Consider the following 24661-nt stretch of genomic DNA (forward strand, 5'->3'; position numbering starts at 1 on the left):
GCCAGGGCACCAGCAACAATTAACTACCCAACCCAGCCTACCCTTTACGTAACAGGTTGTGCAACAGTAGCGTGATATAACAATTGAGGATATCAGGTGACAGCATTAGCTGGTTTGTCTAATTGCTGAGCCATGGCTGAAAAACGTGTTCTCCGAGAGCCCCAACAAAGAAAAGGCTCTTTAGCTCCTGAGCTAGCAGGTTGGACAACAGAGCATTAGGATTCTGGGTTGGCTTAAGCCCCACTGAAATACGAAGCAACACAGAACCCTTTGTCTCCAGGTGTGTATGTGTAAATCAGTCTCTGTTGTTCCCCTTCTCGGAGCAGACAGAGCTGGTCACTCAGTCAGACTCGGTCATTTGATAACACTGGGTTTAGCCTGGACCCTCAGCAGCGAGAATGGAACCTCCGACCTCTAGGCTTTACAAGCTTCACTCTGTACTGCCTGAGCTAAAAGACTCTGCTCTTCTAGCCATAGCCATAGCCAACCTTCCATGGCCCAATCGCCGTTAGAGGGGACACTCTGAGTAGGCTATATTTGCATCCCCAGGGCATGGGCTTCTAGCTGGCTGCCCAGCCAGCACATCCATGGGCAGGACCCCCATCTGTTTGAAGTGAGCGTCACGGGAGGTGACTTCGAGTTCACTGAGCCAGTGTGTGTTAGCACTGGGCACCCTGTGCCATCTGTGTGGCCAGCCCCAGACTTTCAGAAATCACAGCTCAGGGCTCCCAGAACCATGGAAGCGGCTTAACAATCATAAGATGTTTTGAAAGCAGTTGGGGTCTTTCCCTTTGCCTTCCAGGCTTGGGACCTTTGTGGGAGCACTCGCATCACAGTTACAAGCATTTCACTGCCAGAGGGCTCAAAATGTGCTGTTTTTTTTTACTGAGAGCGAGAGTTTCCTGTAATTCTGTCATTCCAGGATTTGGGGCTTGACAAAAGACACTAAAAATCATGAGACCTCTTGATAAGATAAGCAGAGCTGGCAAGGGAAGAATATGCTGCCTGAGCTCCCCAATGCACAGCTATGCGCCCAGCTAGCAAACATAAATCAGGCCTGCAGGCACTAGCAGGGCATTCCTGGCCTGCCCAGAGGATTCAGGGGGCCTGGAGCAAAGCAATTTCGGGGGCCCCTTCCATAAAAAAAAGTTGCAATACTATAGAATACTATATTCTTGTGGGGGCCCCTGTGGGGCCCAGGGCCTGGGGCAAATTGCCCCACTTGCGCCCCATCCCAGGCAGCCCTGGGCATTCCCGGCCTGCCCAGTAAAAATTTGCAAACTCAGAGCGGGCTGAGATCTGCCCAACAAATAACTCTCACTTGATTATGAGCCCAGCTCTAGCCCTGGTTGTGGACTTAGCTGTTCTCCCCAATGTTTAAGGGGAACCAAGAGGCAGCAGCTGGCAGGGTGATGACAGCGGAGGAGGCAAGGAATGCGCCAGTGCCCAGGAGTGCAGGCGGAATCTCTGCAGGGAACCTGTGCTGCTGGCAAACCAGGTGCCAATTGATGCCAAGGTCCCCATGCCTGACGTGGAAATTGACAAATGCTTAGCTGGACTGAGTCAGGCTCATCTGTGTGCAGAGCCGTCCTTAGACATTTTGGTGCCCTACGCAGCTGGCTCAGGCCTCTGTGGGGGGGGGGGGGGGGCAGGAGCAGGCTCGGTGAATGGGGGGGGGAAACCAGCCCCCAGCACTCACCAGCAGCACGACTGGGAGCCAGCATAGTGTAGCGGGCTGGGGCTGGAGCTGGGTCACTCCACTTCCCGCCACCCGATGAGTGCAGGGTGGGCTCAACCCCTGCTGCAGTCCCCCAGGATGTTGCTCAGTAAGAGTGGATCAGGGGCAGGGGCTTTGGGGAAGGAGTGGAGGGGGGCAGAGGATTGGGCTGGCTGCTGGAGCAGCATGCAGCTGTATAGGGCACCAGGAAATTTGGGGCAATTTGGTGCCCCTAATTTCCTGGTGGCCAACGCTGCAGTGTACTTTGTGTATGGGTAAGGACGGCCCTGCCTGTGTGTTAATATTGTTAAAATAGGTATTACCAATATAAAAACCTAGCTGTGTGTTTAGACTTTATTGGGAGCTTATGAGTTGCTGTCGGCATTAATCTCATTTCTAACATCTGTGTCCTGTGCTGTAAGGTAATATTTGAGCATTTGTGGTAGAAGCCTCTGTGGTGGTGGAAAGCACCAGACAGGAGAGACATTAATTAGTGTGAAACGCTGACCTACAACAGAAGGTGCAGAGAAGACCCATCAATACCAGAGGAACTGTTATGGAACATCAGAGCATAAAAGACTTTGTTGGTTGCTTTCCCCATGAAGAGAAGATGTGGAAGTGACTTCCTCCCAACAGCTGAGCTGGAAGTTCAGAGAAGAGAGAAAGGGAATAAAAATCCCTGACAAGGAGAAATCGTATCTCTGTGCTGCTTGGATTCTCGAGGGCAAGGTTTTCCTGGCATAAGTAAGAGCTTCCCAGTGTTTAGCCTGGATCAGCCCTAAGGGACATATAAAGCTTGCTTATTACAGAAGCTTCTATTATCTTTTGAAACTTAACATTGTAACTCGTGTGTGTCTGTATGTTTCCCCGCTTTAACTTTGTAAATAACTTTCATTTCCTTGTCCTAGTTAATACATTTTTAAATCATTTCTTACAGGCCTTGCTATAAGTGTTGTCTTTGATGTGAGATCCAAGGTGCAAGGGATCAGGGGTAAGTAGCTGGTCCTTTGGGACTGGAAGTAAGCTGAATATTGTTGTTGGTTTTAGTGTAAGGGCCCATCTATCACAAAGGCAGGCTCCCCTGGGTGGTGCAACAGATCGGAGTAACCGAGGGGATGGTCTGTGGCTCCATGCTACGGCTGTTGTAGTGCCTGAGGAGTTTACACTTAAGAGATGGTTGGTAAAAAACTAAGTATAGAACTCACAACCAGTTTGGGGTTTGTGCCCTGCCCTGCGTAGGTTTGTGCCCAGCAGCCTGCCCTCAGGTTGGTTCTCGCTCGTGAGCCGCGTTGACAAGCCCTCTGCAGAGAACGGAGGGTTGGAGACCACGGTCTCTCAGGCCAAAGAGGAGTTTCTATTTCACTGGAGTGGGAGGGGTCACCCTTCATTTCAGGGGGCAGGAGGGGAGAAAACACACTTCACAGCAAGTGGGGAAGCTGCCATTTCAATGAGAGGAGCTTTCGCACCTGGCTTCTGATTCCCTGCACGCCAGTAACTTCAGAGCTGCAAATGGATAAGTGCCTTTCCTGAGGTCTCCCAGCTGTGCTCTCATCCACTAACCCGAGCTCCGATCCAGTGACACAGCCCCACAGCAAAGAGCTGGCGCTGGCTGGGGCCACACTTAGTACCTGTCTGCAAAGGTTGAGTCTTGCTTTAAGCATCTAGAGCCCAGAGCTGTCCTAGAAGGCAGGTCCATCTGGGCCTGGCAGTGCTTTCCCGACCCTCTCTCTGACATTGTCCTGATTTTGCTGTTTTTATCCTTTGATGGTAGATCAGGCCAATTTCAGCCTCCTTTCAATGCTTGTCACTGCCAATGACTGCAATGGTGCTGAGTCCACCTACGCTGAGGCTGAATTTGGCCCATTCTGTTCCACTGTCACTGAAACAAAATCCTGTCCCCCACCCCTACCCACAATGAACCCTTGGCTCAGCTTTAAACTGCTCTGGGCAGTGGTCCCACATGCACAGATCTATGTGCCTCAGGAGGCAGTGCCAGCCAAAGCGCCATTTCATCACCAGATGGAGTTGCAGAGAAACACAAGAACATTGGGTAGCCCACTGAGGACAGTGCTGCCTGAAATAGCCACATTCCTGTGGGCTGTGCCGCCACCCTGGCACCCCTGGCGTGCCCCCTACACCAAGGCATGCAAGGTAGCCCTCAGCGCCTGCACCACAGGACTTCTTTCCCCAACACAAAGTGGGGCTCTTGGGGCCTGTAATGAGGCGACCTGGCTCCCAGCTGCCTCGGAGGATGACGAGCCCAGCCGGAGGCCAGACTGGGCAGAGCTAAAGAGCTCGGAGCCCACCCCGCAAAGGGTCAGGCGCCGACCCGGAAGTATAAAGGTGGGCCCTCCAAACTCAGTGAGGCACCAGCGGCCGGGAGCAAGCAGACGTCTCTCCAGGAGCTCGGGACTGGGAGACTCCAGCAACCCAGGGTAGCCGCCCGGAGTGGCCCGAACTTCCCCATGCTCGTTACCCCGAGGAGCTGCCGGAGCTTCCCCGTGCTCGTTACCCAGAGGAGCTACCGGAGTTTCCCCGTGCTCGCTACCCCGAGGAGCTGCCAGAGCTTCCCCGTGCTCGTTACCCCGAGGAGCTGCCGGAGCTTCCCCGTGCTCGCTACCCCGAGGAGCTGCCGGAGCTTCCCTGTGCTCGTTACCCCGAGGAGCTGCCGGAGCTTCCCCGTGCTCGTTACCCCGAGGAGCTGCCGGAGCTTCCCCGTGCTCGTTACCCAGAGGAGCTGCCGGAGCTTCCCCGTGCTTGTTACCCCGAGGAGCTGCCGGAGCTTCCCCGTGCTCGTTACCCAGAGGAGCTGCCGGAGCTTCCCTGTGCTCGGTACCCCGAGGAGCTGCCGGAGCTTCCCCGTGCTCGTTACCCCGAGGAGCTGCCAGAGCTTCCCCGTGCTCGTTACCCCGAGGAGCTGCCAGAGCTTCCCCGTGCTCGTTACCCAGAGGAGCTGCCGGAGCTTCCCCGTGCTCGTTACCCCAAGGAGCTGCCGGAGCTTCCCCGTGCTCGTTACCCCGAGGAGCTGCCGGAGCCCCCCCCTGCTCGTTACCCCAAGGAGCTGCCGGAGCCCCCCCGTGCTCGTTACCCCAAGGAGCTGCCGGAGCTTCCCCGTGCTCGTTACCCAGAGGAGCTGCCGGAGCCCCCCCGTGCTCGTTACCCCAAGGAGCTGCCGGAGCTTCCCCGTGCTCGTTACCCCGAGGAGCTGCTGGAGCTTCCCCGTGCTCATTACCCAGAGGAGCTGCCGGAGCTTCCCCGTGCTCGCTACCCCGAGGAGCTGCCGGAGCTTCCCCATGCTCGTTACCCCGAGGAGCTGCTGGAGCTTCCCCGTGCTCGCTACCCCGAGGAGCTGCCAGAGCTTCCCCGTGCTCGTTACCCCGAGGAGCTGCCGGAGCTTCCCCGTGCTTGTTACCCCGAGGAGCTGCCGGAGCTTCCCCGTGCTCGTTACCCCGAGGAGCTGCCGGAGCTTCCCCGTGCTCGTTACCCAGAGGAGCTGCGGAGCTTCCCCGTGCTCGTTACTCAGAGGAGCTGCCGGAGCTTCCCCGTGCTCGTTACCCCGAGGAGCTGCCGGAGCTTCCCTGTGCTCGTTATCCAGAGGAGCTGCCGGAGCTTCCCCGTGCTCGTTACCCCGAGGAGCTGCCGGAGCTTCCCCGTGCTCGTTACCCCGAGGAGCTGCCGGAGCTTCCCTGTGCTCGGTACCCCGAGGAGCTGCCGGAGTTTCCCCGTGCTCGCTACCCCGAGGAGCTGCCGGAGCTTCCCCGTGCTCGTTACCCCGAGGAGCTGCCGGAGCTTCCCCGTGCTCGCTACCCCGAGGAGCTGCCGGAGCTTCCCCGTGCTCGTTACCCCGAGGAGCTGCCGGAGCTTCCCCGTGCTCGTTACCCCGAGGAGCTGCTGGAGCTTCCCCGTGCTCGCTACCCCGAGGAGCTGCCGGAGCTTCCCCGTGCTCGTTACCCCGAGGAGCTGCCGGAGCTTCCCCGTGCTTGTTACCCCGAGGAGCTGCCGGAGCTTCCCCGTGCTCGTTACCCCGAGGAGCTGCCGGAGCTTCCCCGTGCTCGTTACCCAGAGGAGCTGCCGGAGCTTCCCCATGCTCGTTACCCCGAGGAGCTGCCGGAGCTTCCCCGTGCTCGTTATCCAGAGGAGCTGCCGGAGCTTCCCCGTGCTCGTTACCCCGAGGAGCTGCCGGAGCTTCCCCGTGCTCGTTACCCCGAGGAGCTGCCGGAGCTTCCCCGTGCTCGTTACCCCGAGGAGCTGCCGGAGCCCCCCCCCATGCTCGTTACCCCGAGGAGCTGCCGGAGCTTCCCCGTGCTCTTTACCCCGAGGAGCTGCCGGAGCTTCCCCGTGCTCGTTACCCAGAGGAGCTGCCGGAGCTTCCCTGTGCTCGTTATCCAGAGGAGCTGCCAGAGCTTCCCCGTGCTCGTTACCCCGAGGAGCTGCCGGAGCTTCCCCGTGCTCGCTACCCCGAGGAGCTGCCGGAGCTTCCCCGTGCTCGTTACCCTGAGGAGCTGCCGGAGCTTCCCCGTGCTCGTTATCCAGAGGAGCTGCCGGAGCCCCCCCGTGCTCGTTACCCCGAGGAGCTGCCGGAGCTCCCCCGTGCTCGTTACTTCGAGGAGCTGCCGGAGCTTCCCCGTGCTCGTTACCCCGAGGAGCTGCTGGAGCTTCCCCGTGCTCGTTACCCCGAGGAGCTGCCGGAGCTTCCCCGTGCTCGTTACCCCGAGGAGCTGCCGGAGCTTCCCCGTGCTCGTTATCCAGAGGAGCTGCCGGAGCTTCCCCATGCTCGTTACCCCGAGGAGCTGCCGGAGCTTCCCCGTGCTCGTTATCCAGAGGAGCTGCTGGAGCTTCCCCATGCTCGTTACCCCGAGGAGCTGCCGGAGCTTCCCCGTGCTCGTTACCCCGAGGAGCTGCCAGAGCTTCCCCGTGCTCGCTACCCCGAGGAGCTGCCGGAGCTTCCCCGTGCTCATTACCCCGAGGAGCTGCCGGAGCCCCCCCGTGCTCGTTACCCCGAGGAGCTGCCGGAGCTCCCCCGTGCTCGTTACCCCGAGGAGCTGCCGGAGCCCCCCCGTGCTCGTTACCCCGAGGAGCTGCCGGAGCTTCCCCGTGCTCGCTACCCTGAGGAGCTGCCGGAGCTTCCCCGTGCTCGCTACCCCGAGGAGCTGCCGGAGCTTCCCCGTGCTCGTTATCCAGAGGAGCTGCCGGAGCTTCCCCGTGCTCGTTACCCCGAGGAGCTGCCGGAGCTTCCCCGTGCTCGTTATCCAGAGGAGCTGCCGGAGCTTCCCCGTGCTCGTTATCCAGAGGAGCTGCCGGAGCTTCCCCGTGCTCGTTATCCAGAGGAGCTGCCGGAGCTCCACCACACCTGCTACCCAGAAGAGTCGCCGGAGCGACCCTGGACAGACTTTCTGGAGGAGCTGCCGGACCTACCGTCCAGCCCCAGCCGGGATGAACCCATGCACCTGGACCCTGCGGAGGACGACCCCAGGATCCAGGTAAGCCCCGAGGGGGAGTCTGGAAGTAGCCCAGGGGCAGCCGACCGTAGTCTGGCTGCAGCAGAACCAGAGCCAATGCCAGTGTGTTGTGGCCTGGATCCCCACTGACACAGCGGGCTGCCTTCCTCTGTTAGGGCCCCGGACTGGGACGCAGAGGAGTGGGCGGCCTGTGTCCCCCCTGCCACCCCACTCACGGGTGGCAGTCTCCCCCCTTTGCCCCAACGCTCAGGCCCAGAAGCTTGGGCCTCTTACCTTGTACAGGCTGAACTGCTTGCTCACCCCTGCCTGAGGGTCTGAGTCCGGAACTGTTGTTGTCACCCCAGGTAGTGAGGCGGCCTGGCTCCCAGCCGCCCCAGAGAGGGGTGAACCCCCTCTCCCAAGAGCGGACTTCTACAGGGCCCCTTGAGGCAGCGCTGGCTCTTTGACCTGGTGTAAGGGGCTGGCAGAGGGGTGAGGATCTCACCCACGGGCTTTAGGAAAGCCAAGGGGATGCCAAGGTCACCAGCTCATTCTGTTAAGGAAACAAGGGGCATGGCCAAGCTGAGAGTAGCTGGAAAACCCCCATCCATATTTCCAAGGCAGTGCTGGGATTGCTGAGGAAAGGCTCCTGCAGTGAGGAAAGCATGCCCTGCCTCCCCAGGGTGTGGGGAGGAGATTGTGAGGTACCCCGATGCCATGGTGAGGGGCCCCCAGAGTGCAGAAGTGTCCAGCGCCCTGGCATTCACCAGTGGGACTCAGCTTCCATTGTGAACACAGGAAGCTCTGAGGACAGGACAGGCCTAGGGCTGATCTGACCATCTGTCTCCCTGTCACACTCAGGGCCACGTGTTCAGCTTTGTCTCAGCTGCCCGGTCTCTCCTGGCGTCTGCTAGAGAACTGGATTGTGCTGGCTGGGCGACAGAAGGGGGTTGTACAGGATACATCTGCACTCAAACCATTTTCAGTGCCACGTCAAGGGTAATGGTATCAACAGGTCAGTGTCGTCGCAGAAACAGGGCTTCTGAGGCAGGTGCTGTGCTAGTGTTTGCCATCTTGGCTGCCACACCAAGGACTGAACTGGGGATTTCTTGAGTGCCTACAGCTTGAGCTAAGAAGCCAACTGGCCATAGCAGGAGTTGGAACAGCTCCCAGGGGACCTGCGAATGTCCACCAGTGAGTTACAAGATCACAGCGGCTGCCACATACGCCCATGGGACAGACTGGGGTGTGGGGGGGGGGGGGCTGCGAAACCCAGAACTCTCCCCATTCCTCAGAGAGAAGGGTTAGGCTAGATTAGACTGGAAACTAATCCCGACTTGTATCTAAACCACCACCTCAGGCCAGCTCTCTGCCCCAGGCCACAGCTTCGGGGAGCTAAATCCAGCTCATCTATTCACTCCATGACATAGACGATGTTCTACGACCCACAGCCGCACCCCCAAGGCTGGGAGATCGAGAGCTAAGCCAGGCCCAGGCAGCACGTGAGTGGGAGACAGGCAAAGGCGACCAAGGCTGCAATCAGAAAATTCTTCTCTCCAAGTCCATACTGATCCCAGTGCAGAGGGTGAGGCCACTGTGCTGCTGGAGGTGCCAGCTTCCAGAGGCTGTCACCACTTCTGGCTGGTGTAGGAAATCAAGCAAAGGGATTGTATCACTTGCCCAACTCCCCATGGAGCGTCAAGGGAAAGGTGCATTGTTAACGTTCTGGCTCAGCTGGTGCACGCTGCTGCCTGCTACCCCAGCAGTGGCTGTGGTTCTGGGCTGTGTGGCCAACAGCTAGCCAACCAGCTTTCAACCCCTTTCCCAAACCCAGGGCCTCTTTGGATGAACGGTGTTTCATAAATGGTGGCCTGCTGACTCATGCACAGGACTAGGCGGTGGGAGGCTTGGATTCTATTCCCAGCTCTACCATAGATGCCATGGGTGACCTTGAGTGAGTCATTTCACCTCTCCGTGCCTCAGTTTCACATCTAATGAAATGAGGATGATGACACCTACCCTACTGGGTAAGGTGCTTTGAGCCCCTTGGATGGAACCGTGCGGTGTAAGTGCCAAGTCCCCCGCCCGCCCGCCCGCGCCCAGGGAAGAGCTCTGTATTGAGTTAGTCCCTGAGAGAAGGGAGACCTAGTCCCAATCACTCTTTGCACAGCAGGGCCAATACAAGCCTGTTCCTGGGAGGTGAAGTGTGGCAACTGCCAGGCTCCACCTCACATGCGTCCGACGAAGTGGGTATTCACCCACGAAAGCTCATGCTCCAATACTTCTGTCAGTCTATAAGGTGCCCCAGGACTCTCTGTTGCTTTCTAAAGAGAGGTGTCCCTCAAGACCCTTCCTGACTAGGCATGTAGAGCAAGGAGTCTGTGGTGGAGGAGGCTTGAAACCCCAGGCTCAATGCTTGCAGGCCGACACCCCAAGCACTGGACCATCCTTTCTCCCTGAAGGGAGGAAGGAAGAGGATTTCAAAGCTGCAGGGTCTAGTATCAGCGCAGGGGTAAGGAACACGGGCTGTTGATCAGCTTGCAATGTGGAAGCTAAGCTCATGCCATGTGGAGAAAAGATTATCGTTAACTCCTTGCATTGCTGTCCAGTTCCTTTGGCGGGCAATGGGCAAAGCTCACAGCTCTGGGTAAGCAGGACATGGGTCACAGCTGGGATCATCTGTGAGATGGACACCTCCTCACTACGACTGGCCTGAGACCCAGCCAGGCTGCTGACCAGTCACCCACAGGAAGGAGTGGAAGCAACAGGAACACAGACAGCCAAACTCTTCCCCAGCAAGGCACTGCGGAGGCTTCTGTAGACCTCACTGATCAAAGCAAGGGCTTTGCATCTTCTGCCACTTAGCAGCCAGCTCAGCTCAGCGTGTGGCTTGGCGCCTCATGAGTTCTGATGAGGGGGATATGGCTCTGGCCCAGGAACCCATTTCGCACAGGGGCAAGGTTAAGAACAGGACTGGCAGGTGGGAGCAGTGCGTCTGAATCTGCAGCGCTGCCCCTTCCCGGGGGAGAGACCAGAATCCACAACAGAGGCAGATGAGGGATAATGTGGCTTGAGGGAATCAGTAACCCCAAGAGGTGTCACAATCATCAGCCCCATATTTACACAGAGAAGGGCCGAGAGTTTGCCCAGACAAGACTGGCTCAGCCTGTACTCCTAGCCCCACCTTTGCTGAGCACTGCCCACATCTTACTCCTCACTAGACTTGGGCTTGGCTGGACCTTGGAACTGGGGTGTGAGGGTGAGTCAGGGCTGGGATTTGGATGCCAGGATCCCAAACTCCACTGAGCTGTTGTGAGGAGATTTCAAATCCATAGGGTGGAAATCTCCCTGGATCATCTGACCGCTTAAGACTGCCACTGTCTTGAGTCAGACAGTTCCCTCCCCCTCCCAATGGCCCATGTGCCCAAAGCCTTTGTGAGGAAGCAAGTGAGAAGCGACAGGCTGGTGTTTTACGTCTCAGTTTTACTCTGGGCAGGAGGGGCTGTTATACACAGAAGCACTAGCCCAGTAGCACACAAGGCTGCAGAGCAGAGATGGCTACATCTATGCGGGGAGGATCTGCGCCGGCAGGTCAGCATGTCTCTTTCTCCCTGAAGGAAACCTGGAACGATATCTCACAACCTCTGCCTGGAAGGGAGAAAGGAAATGCTGCTTAGACATCAATGACCTTCCAAATGCTTAGCCAGGACTTGTAGCATAGCCAGCAGCCCCTCCCATAGCTGCTTAGCCCAGGCTAGAACTTAGGGAGACCCTGGGTGGTGACACAGAACCAGAAAGACCCATGGGGTCTGTAAGTGTCCAACAACCCTGAATCCCTTTCTAGTCATTACAGCCCTGTCCTGTCTCTGCCACCAGGGCCCCACGCTCCCTTTAATGAGGGGACAGACATATTTTTGGTGAGCTCCAATTTGGGCCAGAGCAAAAAATATTCCTTGTAAGTCACTGGGCAATCCCTGCATGAGACTGCATGGTAGTGTAAAGGCCGGCAGTGTTCAACACATCCCACGCTGGAGGCAGGTGCTGCTCCTGCTGGGAAAGGGTTAACTGGATTGTACTAACTCCGAGGTGGGTGATTCATTACCCCCGCCTCCAGAAATAAGAGAGGTGGGTGTGGTTCTTTAGAGAGAGGATCTAGGGTGAGGACTGAACAGTCCTGAGGGAGGAACTGGAGAAGCAGCCCAGGCTGCAAAGCAGGTTGAGATGAACTTTATGTTCATTTTGATGTTCAGAGGGACAGTGCCTGTGGGCCATGTCTCAAGCAGGCTGGGAATGGCACTCGCTCAGAGAGAGCCTCTCAAAAGGCACACGCTGTATAAACACCTCTGGCGTGCTCTCCAGTCTGGAGCAGTGGAAGAGAAGCCACACATCCCCCTGGAGAAGGGCTCCTACTCACCTATGCAGCCTCCGTCATGCATTTGTCTGGGGAGAGAAGGACAAATAGAGATCAGCTGCCATGGGCACCCACCTTTGGAGAGCCCCACTGGACAGAACCCATGGAGGGAACCCAGCGTGAGCCTCTGCTTAGTGCTTCCCTGGGCTGTTAGCCAGGTGCAGGAAAGCTCAGCGACGGGTGCAGTTCCTTCTTGCTCATTTGCTGCTGGTTATAGCAGATCCAGCTCCACCAACCTTGGGAGCCGGTGAGGGGCTACCTGGCTTCCCACACACCTCAGGTGAGTTGTGCAGCAGAAAGCAGAGAGCCTTTCCCCCCGCCCCAAGGAAGGGCTGTGAGAGCAGAGAAAGCTGGTCCACCAGCACTCCCCGCGAGGGAGCACTGCCATCAAGGACCAGCTGTCATAGTCACTGGCACGTGCTGCAGGCAACTGACATTTGTTTAAAGGCGTATTGGGTGGAGCCTCTTCTGTTCCCATTAAAAAGAGACATGCCCAGTTTGAGGCACAATTAAATGTCCCTGCTCAATGCCGGATTGGAATAGCAGAGAGCTGCAGGTCGTGATTGAGGAGCGTCGGCCGAGCCGTGCAGGGTTTAGGGCAGGACCAGCAGGGGGTCGGGGCGGAGGGGCATGGGCTGAGCCGTGTGGGGTTCGGGGCGGGACTGGCAGGGGGTCCGGACAGAGGGGCGTGGGCCGAGCCGGGCGGGATCAGCAGGGGGTCAGGACGGAGGGGTGTGGGCCGAGCCGTGCAGGATTCGGGGCGGGACCGGCAGGGGGTCCAGATGGAGGGGCAATGGCAGAGGGATTAGCAGGGGCACTGCAGTGCTTTGCTACTTCAGGAAGCTTTGCAGTTTGCCCACACTGTGCCTGCCCTGGGCCGGTCCCATTAGTCCCAGACATTGCTGGGCTCTCTGTCAGGGAGCAGGACCTGCCCTGCCTCCTTTCCAATGGGTTTAGCGACTTTAAACTTATTTGGCGACTAGACGTCGCCTCTGTTCCACATCCCCATGCCCTCAGGAGACGGCTGGGCTGCTGCACTAGGGCTGAACCTCACAGCTCGTGCTCACTCCTGCGAACAAGAGTCAGCAAGATTTTTTTGTCTGCTGTGGTGGGGCGAGTGCAGATGCTGGGTGTTCTGGGTGAATCCCTCGGTCGGCCGTCTCCTCTGCCCTCCAATGTGTGCAGAGAGCTGAGCTCCTGCAGAACGGGGTCTGGGGGCTGACGGACCTGCCAGCAGTGAGGATAGGCCTTTGCTGCTTTGTGCCCCTGATTCCACTAGCGCAGCCCAGGTTCATGAGGGGCTGGCACTCACAGTCCAGCATCCTTCCCAGTCCAGGCAGGTTAAACTCCAGACATGGAAGAGTCCTCGTTTAGCGGAGGGTTTGCAAAGAGGTGAACACTGCAATCCCCTTGGACGCAAAACCAAATGTCAAAGAGAGCAGCAGCTAATCCAAAGTGTGGGTCAGCTCTTTGATCGAGCTTGTGGACTGGCTAGCTGCTGAGGACATCACTCCACATTCAATCCTAGCCTAGGGCCCAGGAGCAGTGAGCTTTACATTGCTCAGAGAAGCGGGGAGCATTTCCTGGCCGTATGTGTAAGAGTCACAGGCTCTTTCAAGTGATGGTGCTTGGCCAATGCTGCCAAGTGGATCAGCAATTTCCCCTCTGGTTCAGAGCAATGGAGGCAGCATCCAGCACAGCTGGAGTTATTAGATAATTAGGGGAATGTGTACAGTGCCAGTGAGTTTCAGGGACACTGAGCACCCTCCATTTCCAATCAAGTCAGCAGGGGCCAAATTTAGGAGCCTCTCTTTGGACACAAATGGCCAGATTGAGGCACCTACATAGGACAAGGCTGGGCTAGAGCCCAAGTTCCCTCTAAGCTGCGTGGCTGCCCTGCAGGCTATCAAGGGCCACGCAGGTGGGGAGAGGCACCTCTCCCCTGACTCTGGCCTCAGAGCTACCACGGCCGGGGGAAAGTGCCTCTCCCCTGGCCCCAGGCTGCTACGGCAAGAGAGGGCTGGGAGGAGTTCTGTCTCTACACCGCAGTCTCGGGGAAGCCTGCAACCCGAACTCCTCTCCCCAGCCCCTCCCTAGACGCACACCCCCAGCCAGAGCTCTTACCTGCCCACACACCCAATCCCTCTGCCCCAGCCCTGAGCCCCCTCCCACACTCCAAACCCCTCAGCCCCACCCCCATCACATATCACCTCCATATTGGTGCACATGTCACTCCGCACATGGATGTAAAAAACTAGAGAGAACATTGGCTAGAGCTACATGGCTGGGAACACAGCACACAAGCAATCTGCATTGCAGCCAGGCTTGCCAAGTGCCCCCTAGGCTCCCCTGAGCTCCACGGGGCATTTCTCCCACTCTTATCTCTTGTCTTGTTTACCTACGGTTTGTTCTTACCAGTTTTTGGCAGGAGGAGAATAGCATCTTCTGGGAGCCCCTGCGCCAAGGAGAACTGGGTGAACTTCTCCTGTAGTTTGGGGTTCAGCTCCGTAGTTCTGCCTGCAGCCAGGGAAGCAAGATGCTTGGGGTGAGAGTGAGCCCCTCCCGCTACAATCAGTCCATCCATGCCAGCCTATGTGTCAGCACTAGGCACCAGAGACCCACAACCCAAGGTCTGTGTCCGGCAGCCTCACCAGCGAATCCCCTTTCTGTGCATCACAACCAGCCTTGCCTCAGCTTGGGACACAAAAGCCACTGCCCTACCACTGGGCTCTGAGGCAGATCCTCTGGTTCTGCAGGGCCCCAGGACCCCAGCCAGCTCCTTCCTGGGGATGAGCCCCCATCTCCTCAGGGCAGAGCCTGCAGAAATTCAAACTAGAGCCATGTGGAGTGGAAGAGGGTGTCTCTCAGATGAGTGGCTGGAGGGCTGGAGTAGAGCTCTGTGTGTCTGCTGGCAGAGTTGCCCAATGTACAGGACAGAGGTGCCGCCCCGGGGCCACATACCGTACAGAGTCACCATGGTGGAGGTGTCGGTGCCCTTGAACTTCTTGGCATGCAGCAGGGCGTACTCGTCGTAGTTGGTCTCCACCACACGGATGTCGTGCTTGCTGCCCCAGCCTGCAGGGGGCATGGACAGAGGTGCAGGGCAGAGATGAGCAAGCACAAATACCAGTGCATATATGGAGCAGGGCTCCCCCCCGCAGCCTGACACCCCCAGCTAACGAGCGGGGCTCCCCCCCTAGTCTTGACACCCAGAGCTAACGAGCAGGGCTCCCCCCAGGCTTGACACCCCCAGCTAACGAGCAGGGCTCCCCCCCAGGCCTGACACCCCCAGCTAACGAGCGGGGCTCCCCCCCAGGCCTGACACCCCCAGCTAACAAGCAGGGCTCCCCCCGCAGTCTTGACACCCGCAGCTAACGAGCAGGGCTCCCCCCAGGCTTGACACCCCCAGCTAACGAGCAGGGCTCCCCCCCCCAGGCCTGACACCCCCAGCTAATGAGTGGTAGGTGCCACTGCCCCGCAGCTGGTGTAAACAGGCATTGCCACCAGTGGAGCGGAGCCAATTCATGCCAGCTGGTAGGGAGGCCACACCCCCAATTCTGAGCCCGACAATCCTCTCTTTGGGTGGTTTGTCCCCCATCTGGTACTGAGACAAAACCGCACATGGTTTTGCCAAATATTGGACCGGTTACAGGATTTTGAAGAGCCCTATGCCAGGGCACGCTGGCCGGAGCAGGCAGTGCGCTCTTCCGCATGATGCCCCATGCAGCGGGACTTGGAACGCCCAAAGCAGCATTTGGTTCTAGAGACACAATTTTGTTAGGTGCCTCCTGCTCTGCCAATCCAAATGCTCCTGTCACTCTGCCAGAGACTCAGACGCAGGCTGGGAGGCTCCACAGTGGTGACCCTAGAGCCCAGCATGGTCACTCGACAGATCCATGTCAAAAACTGCCGAGATGACTGAAATGCAGGGCTCTGGTTAGCCAAGGTGCCCTGCACCCCTGCTCCCACTAACTCCACAGCGCTCCCACCCCTGAGTCAGGCCGTGGCAGAGTGTGGGTCAGGATCCAGGAATCCAGTCCCGACGGCACTCGTTCTGGTGCCCGCTGCCCTGGCCCATTGCACGCACGCTTTCTACAGAGGCAACTGGACACCTGTGCTGGCCTCATTCTCAGGCTGAGCTCCTCAATCGCTGCTAAATCCTTGAGCTAAATCTGCTCCCATTCGGGACTGGTCGGGAGCTGGAAGGTGCCTCTAAGGAGAAAACTGTGGGTTTATTTAACTAATGACTCCAGCCCATCCTGCCCAACAAAGGGCAGACTGTCTTGCTCTCAGCTGCCTGGCACTGCCCGAAGCACAGCGTGCCAGGGCACAGCGAGATGCTGTAATGGAGCCAGCACTGCAAGCACATGTACTCACGTGGGCTGGTGTAGCTGAATCGGCCTGGCTGCTCTGTCTTGATGTAAAGGCTGTTCCTCTTCTCGCACCGATCAAACCTGGGGCAGCACATGGGAAAGGCAGAGAACAAGCATGTTAGCAGGCTGAGGGAATGCGATTTTCCCATTGCCCCCACCAGCAATGGAGGGAGATCCAGCGTCCAGCTGGTGGTGGGCAATGCTTGACACCTGGCTGGGCTCTCTTCCTCTTCCTTACACGTGTACCTGGGTCTCATCTCATACCCCTGCAGTCCACTGGCTTCCACACTGCCACTGGCACAAGGTGGAGGAGATTCAGATCCTGAGGTCTTTAAAACCAGGAGCCCCTGGGCTTGGGAGAGACACATGTGTCTCCTGCACTCTGGCATCTGAGCCTTCAGCTCCCACTGGCTTCAGTGGAAGCAAGGGCCAGTCAGTACCTTGCAGGAACCAGTGTGGGTGGATCCCCTATGGCCACTGCTGGGAGAACTGAAATTCCCCAAACTCCACCAGCCAGACCCCACCCTTGGGTGCACAGCAAGCTGAGAGGTGCGACCCCCATGCTGCTGCCTTTCCCATACTGCTGAGAGAATCCCAAACCCCCTCTAGGGGGCACAAGAGCCCAAGCTGGGATCCTCCAGCATTGGCCAAGGAAATCTGCTCAGACAGCAGCTTCACAGAGATCGGCTCCGCTTTGGATGTGCTGAGCCTGCTTGGCAAGGACTCTGGGTTCCTGGCCTTGCTGCTGGATACCAGGACTCTCTATGCTGGCAGAGCGTGATCTGGAGCGAGGCTCCGTGTCAGATATCGCCCCCCAAGCCGGCAGAGTTACGCCAGCCCTTACTGCCCCCCGTTACCAGCTCCTACAGCGCATCTAGAAAGCCAGGCAGCCATCTCATCACCTGGTATCCACATCACATGGCAGGAACAGGGAATCAAGGAATCAGGTCTACTGGGATCTATTCCCAGCTCTGACACTGACTCGCTGTATGATCTTGTCCCTTCCCCTCTCTGTGCCTCAGTTTCCCCATCTGTGAAATGGGTGACCCTGACTGACTTAATGGTCGTGGGAGCTAATTAATGGCTCCAGAGTGCTTTGACATCCTCGGATGGGAGGGCAAAGTGCTGTTTGGACGCCAACAGGAGAGCTTTCTGTCTGACCCACCACAACCCATGTGGGCAGCAGCCCCCCCACAGTAGTTGAAACAGCCTGCCGGGCTAAGCTGGGAATCATAACTGAGAGGAGCAGTGGTGTGGAGACCCAGGGGGAATCCCAGGGCTGGGGCAATACAGAATGTTGGGTGCAGAGTATTCCAGGGAAACCCAGCCCCTCCCTCCCATGGCAGGGACAGGATGCTGCGCCTGGCAGCCTCCCCCCAGGAAGGGGGTAGCAGCAGTCTCCAAGAGCTCCTGGCTGGGGCCTGCTGCTTGGACAGAGCCAGGCTGTGACTGACACCCTGGAGGCTCCAGGAGGGGCTGAGCCACAGGCAGCCAGATCCCCCCCTCCAAGAGTCTGGTCAGCTAGGGGGCTGGGCTTCTGCTGCACAGGGCAGTTTGCACCCAGAGGTGCTAGGAGGGAACGATCGCTGCACTCCCCGAGCCCAGGCCCTGGGACTGAGCACTGCCCTCGCTCCAGGGCATAACAGGGAGGAGAAGGCTGCTTGGCCCCCCACTCCCAGACCCGCAGACAAGGGGCACCAGACACCCACTATCCATGTCAAGATGGAGACAGGACCTGGGGTCTCCCTGGGACTGGCAAGAGCATCTCTTGCCTGAGGGACCCCCAGCGCCAGCTGGGCCCTGGGAAGGGGGTGGGATGAGCCTTTGTGAGGTTGGAACGATGCCCTTCCCTCTCAGGCCGGGCAGTGGCTCCAGCGGCGCCGCAGCCTTACTTGGGGTAGGTGGAGGTGACATTCAGGTTCCCATCTGCTGTGGGTGTGATGACCGTGGTGCACATCTTCAGCACCTGCTTCTTCTCCATGAACCACCTGGAACTGGAGGCCAGGCCGATGCTATACCACTTCCCTGTGAACTGCACACAGCCCCCAGTCACCACAGGCACGGCCAGGGCAGACCCGACCTGGGTGCAGCGAGCCCAGGGTCCTGCCTCGGGCTAGACCTGCTTCAGAGGAAGGTGTAAAACCTCCCTATTGTCTGATTATTGGGAATAACCTGCCCACCCGGCTCTGCTCAGCCCCCTCTGTGCCCGGACAAATGCCACCCACCCATCTAGAGATGACCAAGCTGCTCGGCTCTGCACAGCCCCACACACTGGAGGCTCAGCATCTGAACCTGGATCCAAATTTTCCCGCTCTCCTACACTGGGCTGAACCAGAACCTCAGATCCAAACACACTCTCAACTGGGGGGAGGGGAGTTCAGCACCCAAATCCAGCATGGGAGCCCAAATCTCAGCTGGGTGCCAGCCACCTTCATAGGGGCCTGAACCACCCTCTGCTCTGAATTGCCCTGCTCTCGGGACCGGTTGGAATCAGGATCCAGATCCATCCCTGCCTCTGAAAAGAGAAGGAAGGGAGCCAGTCCTCTGGGCATGGGCACACACAGGACGGGCCAGGTTACCTTCTCCTGCTGAAAGTCGGGTTGTACGGTGACTTCCTCCTGCCCATGGAGAACACTAAACAAGGCCAGCCCCAGGAGGCTGAGCAGCGTGGCCTGCATGCTTCTATCTCTTCCCGTCCCTGTGGCCCTTTGGAGCTGAGCTCTCTGTGGAGCGGAGGGAGAGAGGCAGGCTGTGTGTGAGCAGGAGCCCCAGCAGAGCCCCTATTTATTGGGAAGCAGCTGATATCCCAGGGTGGGATAACATGACACTAGCAAATGCCAGCCCTCATCATTCCCCTGCTGAACTGGGTTATGCAAGAGGGAGTGAGCCAGTGAGCAGCAGGCTCTGAAATGCAAAGGGCAGGCTGGGGGCTGGGCACCCACAAACTGCTCCCTGCTGTTGACTTTAGCTATTTGCCTCCCAGTGCCAAAAACTCTCACAGCAGAAACAGTGGCTCCCAGCCAGTTTTGCAACCCTCCCAGCCCCCCAGGAACAGCAGAGAGTTTGGCTTTCGCTGGCGGAGAATGAAAAGATGTAAACTGCAACCAACAGATGAGCAAGAACACCACAGCCAAATCTATCTTAGGGAGAGTGGGGCTGAGGGAGCAGATGGTTCCAGCCTGACCCAGGCAAAGGGTTTTCCACCTTTCCCCACATGCACAGAGCAACCTGTCTACTCACCTTCTGAATGGTTTGGCCATAGACTCAGGAAAACAACAAAAGCAAGACAAGTATCAGAGGGGTGGCCATGTTAGTCTGTATCCACAAAAACAACGAGGAGTCTGGTGGCACGTTAAAGACTAACGGATTTATTGGGCATAAGCTTTCATGGGTAAAAACCCCACTTCTTCAGATGCATGGAGTGAAAATTACAGATACAAACATAAATATACTGGCACATGAAGAAAAGCAAGACAGGAGAAAAACAAAGCGCCCAGTAGAGAGAGAGCACAGAGTGTGTGCCTCTCCACTGACATGCTGCATGTCTCAGGTCCAAGGGCTCTTTAAAGCTGAATCATGCGATGAATCCAAGCCCCACAAAAGTCTTCTAAATTCTGTGTGACAGTCTCCTGTCTACCAGCCACAGGGTTGCAACTCAGGCTATGTCTACAATGGCAACTGAACAACAAAACTTTTGTCTTTCAGAGGCGTTAGCCCCCTCCCCTGAAAGTCAATAGTTTTGCCATGGCAAGTGCCAGTGTGAACCGCGCATTGTCGGCAGACGCGCTCTCCTGCCAACAGTGCAAACACCACTCTTTGGGGGTGGACGGTTTTTGTCGGCAGGATAGCCGATAAGCAGCGGCTACACTGCACGACTTTTAGCGGCACGGCTGTAGTGACATAGCCATGTCACTAAAAGCTGGCAGTCAGGTAGACTCTGGTGCATTTCAAGAAGCAGAGAAAACAAACTCATGGCAGTCCCAGAGCAACGTACAGCACAAATTCATGGCAGAAAGCTAGGCCTGGCATTCCCTTCCCATGATCTAGGCCACCTGTTCTCTCAGTTGAGTGCTCCCTCTGACCATATTCGTAGATGTGTTCTGTATCTGGCCCCCCGGCAGGAATAGCCTGCTAGGGCTTGCTGGCCCAGCAAAGCAGTACAGCATTTGGCCAGCCCCCTGAAGTCATTGGAGTGGCTCACGTGCTCAGACTTTTGCAGGATTAAGTTAATTAGCAACACTTGAAAGTGTCTCTTGAAATAAATGGGGGGTTGGTGTTTCTGCTGTCAAAGATCCTTCCCACAATCCAGAAGAGCAAGTTTGTGGCCACCACTGATGTGATGCACAGCAATACTGTGAGGAGTGTCATATCTAAGCATGACCTGCACAACCCATACTCGTTGCAGCTCCATTGAAATCTGGCCCAGCCAGGTTTGATTTGAGCTCTTCAGCCTTGATCCCAACCAGCTCCTAAAGCTGTTCTTATTCCCCGTCTGCATGATTCCATGGGCTGCCCTAGATCCCAAGCCGACTATCAGCAAAGTGAGGACCAGCTCTCCATCCTGCCTGTAACTCTAACATGCACCATCTCTGGCTCATCCACAGAGCTCTTAGGGGCCCCCACTGAAATGCAGTAACGAGCCTGGTTTCTGCACGCATTTCTGAGATACTTCCAAAGGGTGAGTCTGCACTGCAATTAAAAACCCAGGGCTGGCCTGGGCCAGCTGACTTGGGCTGCTGGGCTGTTTCATTGCAATGTGGGTCCTGCCTGAGTTCTGGGACCCTCCCACCTCACAGCGTTCTAGAGCCTGGGCTCCAGCCGGAGCCCAAAGTCTACATCACAATGAACAGCCCCGTGAGCCCGAGTCAGCTGGCACGTTTTTAACTGCAGTGACAGAGCCTCCGAGGCTTGCTTAGCCATCTCTCTCAGCTGTTTTGTGGGGTAAAGAGGGCAGATTTTGTATCGTACATCTCACCGCGGTTCTTGGGGACAAAGAGTTTTCTGTGTCCGTGTCTTTTGCAGGAACAGCAGAATAAATTCTAGAGGTGAAATCCTGGCCAAACTCACATTAACTTCAGTGGAGCCAGAGCCCTACAGGTCTTATTCCCACTCCCACAAACCTACCGAATGCAGGAAGCTTCTCATGCCTCCTACAACAGACCCGAGCCATTTCCTCTTCCAGACATGGAGCCCAAGGGTATTTCCCTTTCCATGAATTATCTGGGAGGTACCTTTACAGCTAAGTTTTTTATGTTTCTTAGCACTCTTTTCTGTGCCTTTCCCTATATGCTTCGTTGGCCAAAGGCCTTTGCTGTTACCTTCTGAACTATTTGTACCTCAAGTCCTACAGCATGGTTCAGTGTGTTGGCATCTTTTTTTTTTTCCTCTGGCCTTCTAACCTTGCTGTGTGCTGCAGGGCGATGAACTGGCCCCGTTGTACAAACACACACAACCAAGCCACGAGAGAAACGCATGATTCGCACAGTGTGCCCTCCCCTTGTGACTAGTGGCAACAAAGCCAAAGCCCAAAGGAAACTGCCCAAAGTCCCTGGTACAGAGCGCCTAAACCAAGCCTGCCCCTCTACCTCCTAATTGCCTTCACACGGGGCTTTCAGGGGACATGTAGCATTGTGCACTGGGGTGAATTTCAACCTAAACTTGTTCATTTCTACAGAAACCTCTCATGTTCACTAAAAGCAGCAATGCTTGGCTCTGTCAGTCCAGCCTGAGCTCTTGTGCTATTTGGGATTTTCCTAAAGCCCCAGCTTCTGGAGTTCTGGGACTCGGTGAGAATCTCAGCTTTCAGTTAAAAAAAACCAACATGGCAGTTTCTTGCTCTTGTGGTTGTGGAGAAAAGCTTGAAAATGTGACACCTACCCCCACCCACCACTGCCAAAAGGCTCAGGAAGCAGAAGAGGAAAGAAGAGAACCCAGTGGTGATAGATTTTAAAAATCTCATGATTAAGCCACTCTCATGATTTTGGGGGCCTGACTCATGATTTTGGCAGAACTGTGCTCCACCTAGTCACCAATCTCTGTCAAACAATGCCTCCTGCATGGGAAGATTTAATGATTAATGTATATCCCCCTAACTCTGGCCTCCTGTCCAGTGACCTCCAACAGACGAGGTGCCATAACTGAAGAACCCTTTGCTAGTTAAAGGATTTGAGTGAGGACAATTCTCAGTTGTCTGCACTGAATTCTAACAATCCCAGGGTTGTCAGTGTCTCCTCATCTATAAACTTCTTTGTCCTGTTTATCAGCTGAGCTGCCCTGCTCTTTACACAGGCTCTGGCCAGTCTGAGCTTGCATGGCAGAGGAAAAGGATCTGGGCTTTGGTGCAAATTCCCTGTCTTCACTAAATTGTATCCCTAGAAACAAAAGCACTAATTCAGGCAATGAGTTATCATCAGTCTATTGTGCAGCCGCTAGAGAAGGGGCGTGGTCTTGGCTTGTATCCCCAGAGCTGTATACATCCAGGAAGTTTCTGGATGTTTGCATAAGGAACGCTGCCGCAGTCAAATATTTCCATCTCAAGGGCAGCACTGTAGAATGACACACCTTATAGCTCGCAGCCCATTGCCTGCCCTTATCTCTGGAGGTCACCCTGTAAACCAGCCACACGCTAATCACTTCTACATTGGGATTATTTATCTGTAAGATCTGGAAACCCTGCCCAGCCTCTCTAGGCTCACTCCTCCCATTCCCAGTACAGTCCTGCTCTGGGCACCAGCTGGGTTTGGTACAGTGTCACTCGGGGGAGTGCTGAGTGAAGACAGCCACAACATGAGGCCTGGAGGGAAAGGGACAGAAACCCGGGAAGATCAGGGCAGTGAGTGGAAGCCTCCCAAAGAGAATCCCCACCCCCAGGCCTGCTCCCTGCAGGAGGGAGGGTGTCTGGGTTTGCCCACCTCATTGTTAAACTGGAGAGAGATGATGAGCCCAAATGGAGGGGCAGTGTGCTCCAGTGAGCAGGGCTTCAGCCCAGCAGTCCTGAGGCCTGGCTTCTGTTCCTGGGTTGGCGAGGTGCCCCTCACTTAGTCAAGCCACCTCTCTATGGCCAGCTTTCACCTTTGCACATGTGGATAATAAAGCCCCTGGCCTTTTGCTAGGGTAAGAGGTGCTGTGGAGCAGCCCTGAGGCTAACGCACAGTGCTGGGAGTCAGGGCTCCTGGATTCTAATCCCAGTTTTGCTGCTAGCTGACTCTGTGACCTTCAGCAAGGGTGGTGCCTCAGTTTCCCCATCTGTAGCACACAGGTCCTGCCAGGGAAATGTAGGGGTTAATACATTTGTATTTGTGAAGTGCTTTGAGATCCTTGCAGGGGAAGGGCTGTGAATGTGCAACATGTTTTTAACACAGAGATTTTCCTGAATATTAGTGCATCAGCCAGGACAAAGGGACCCTTGTAGAGTCCTGCTTTGTCCTGGCTGGGGCTCCCTCACCAACATGCTCCCAGCTCCCAAGCCCAGCCTCTCCCCACAGCTCCTTCCCTGCCAGGGGAATTTTACGTAAGGTGTCTGCTTTCATAACAGCTGCTTTTTCTGCCCCAGGCTCCCTGCACACATTCCCCATGTCCAGCTGCAGCTGGTTTCTCCTGCAGAAAGAGCTGCTGTGCGGGGGAGGCATTACCCTTTATTAAAACAGCACTGAAGCCAGGCAGGGCGGGAGAGTCCTTGGGGGTGGGGGCAGAGCAGGGCTAGGGTCGCAGCCTTTCCCCACCCAGTATACCACTGGACTGTAAAAGCCCCTGTCCATAGAGATGGGGTCACAAGCCAGCCCCATCTATTCCCGTGGCCTCCCTCCCCATAGTGTCTGGCCCATACACATTCCTGACTTCACCCTCAAAGCCCCATTCGCACCCATTGCCGCTGTGTCAGAGGCCCCCCTGGAATCGGGGCTGTACGTGAACAGAGTGAGAGACAGGCCCTGCCCTGAAACATTTACTGACTAAACAGACAAGACAAAGGGCGGGATTGTTATCCCCAGCTCACTGGTGGGGACTGGAGATGCAGAGAGGGGATAGGACTTGCCCCAGGTCACCCAAGAGGTCTGGGGCAGACCCAGGACAGGATCCCAGCAGTGCTGACTCTGAGTACAGATGGTGTCTGGAAACTGTCTCACCTACTCCAGACCTTGCGCTTGCAGGCCAGTTTCTGGTGTCATTTACCCCTGTGAAATGTCATTGGCTTCAGAAGATGTGAAATCAGCAACTGGACTGAAATCTCTGCTCCGTTGCAGCACCGTGTATTGGCTTCATGTGCGTGTGGCTCAGATGTACTGTTGCTTTTCACTGGCCGGGCTGACAGGTAGGCTAAGGGACCTGAAATTAGTGCTGCTAATAAAAGAGGATTTCTATTAGTTTAAGCAGCAGGGGTCTGTGGGCGAGGGGCAGGAGAAATGAGGTTCGAGGCTGAGCTCCCCACGGGGCTGTCCCAGCATGTGAGTCCCCAGTAGGCTGAGCCCCTCAGAGCTCTCAGGAGGTTTCAGTCCAGTTGTTGAAGGCTTGTTGGTTTGGCATCAGATGTTGACTATCCAGAGTCTAGGTGAGTGAACTAGGTAGGTCACCTGGGAACAAGGGCCTGGCTTCAGGTGAGGCGGGGTGTTAAATAATGAGACTGACATTCATTTCTACAGCACCTTTCATCACGAAGGAGTCCAAAGTACCTGTACTAGAATCACTGAACTACAGCCACCTCTGGGGAGGAGCATGGCAGCTGTTT

At 56.5% G+C, this 24661-nt stretch overlaps 1 protein-coding gene across 1 annotated transcript; it reads right to left on the minus strand.

Annotated features, from left to right (window-relative positions):
- Positions 1 to 10618: 10618 nt before the first annotated feature.
- PTGDS (prostaglandin D2 synthase) lies at positions 10619 to 18717 on the minus strand. The gene is made up of 7 exons (XM_050926445.1): positions 18519 to 18717; positions 17832 to 17971; positions 15944 to 16020; positions 14528 to 14641; positions 13982 to 14083; positions 11570 to 11595; positions 10619 to 10803 (listed from the first exon to the last, which is right to left on the minus strand). Exons 1-6 carry the CDS (start codon positions 18615 to 18617, stop codon positions 11570 to 11572), a joined length of 558 nt encoding a protein of 185 aa, XP_050782402.1. The 5' UTR covers positions 18618 to 18717; the 3' UTR covers positions 10619 to 10803.
- Positions 18718 to 24661: the final 5944 nt, after the last annotated feature.

This window comes from Gopherus flavomarginatus, chromosome 17, assembly GCF_025201925.1.
Source record: "Gopherus flavomarginatus isolate rGopFla2 chromosome 17, rGopFla2.mat.asm, whole genome shotgun sequence".
NCBI classification, from domain to species: domain Eukaryota; kingdom Metazoa; phylum Chordata; order Testudines; family Testudinidae; genus Gopherus; species Gopherus flavomarginatus.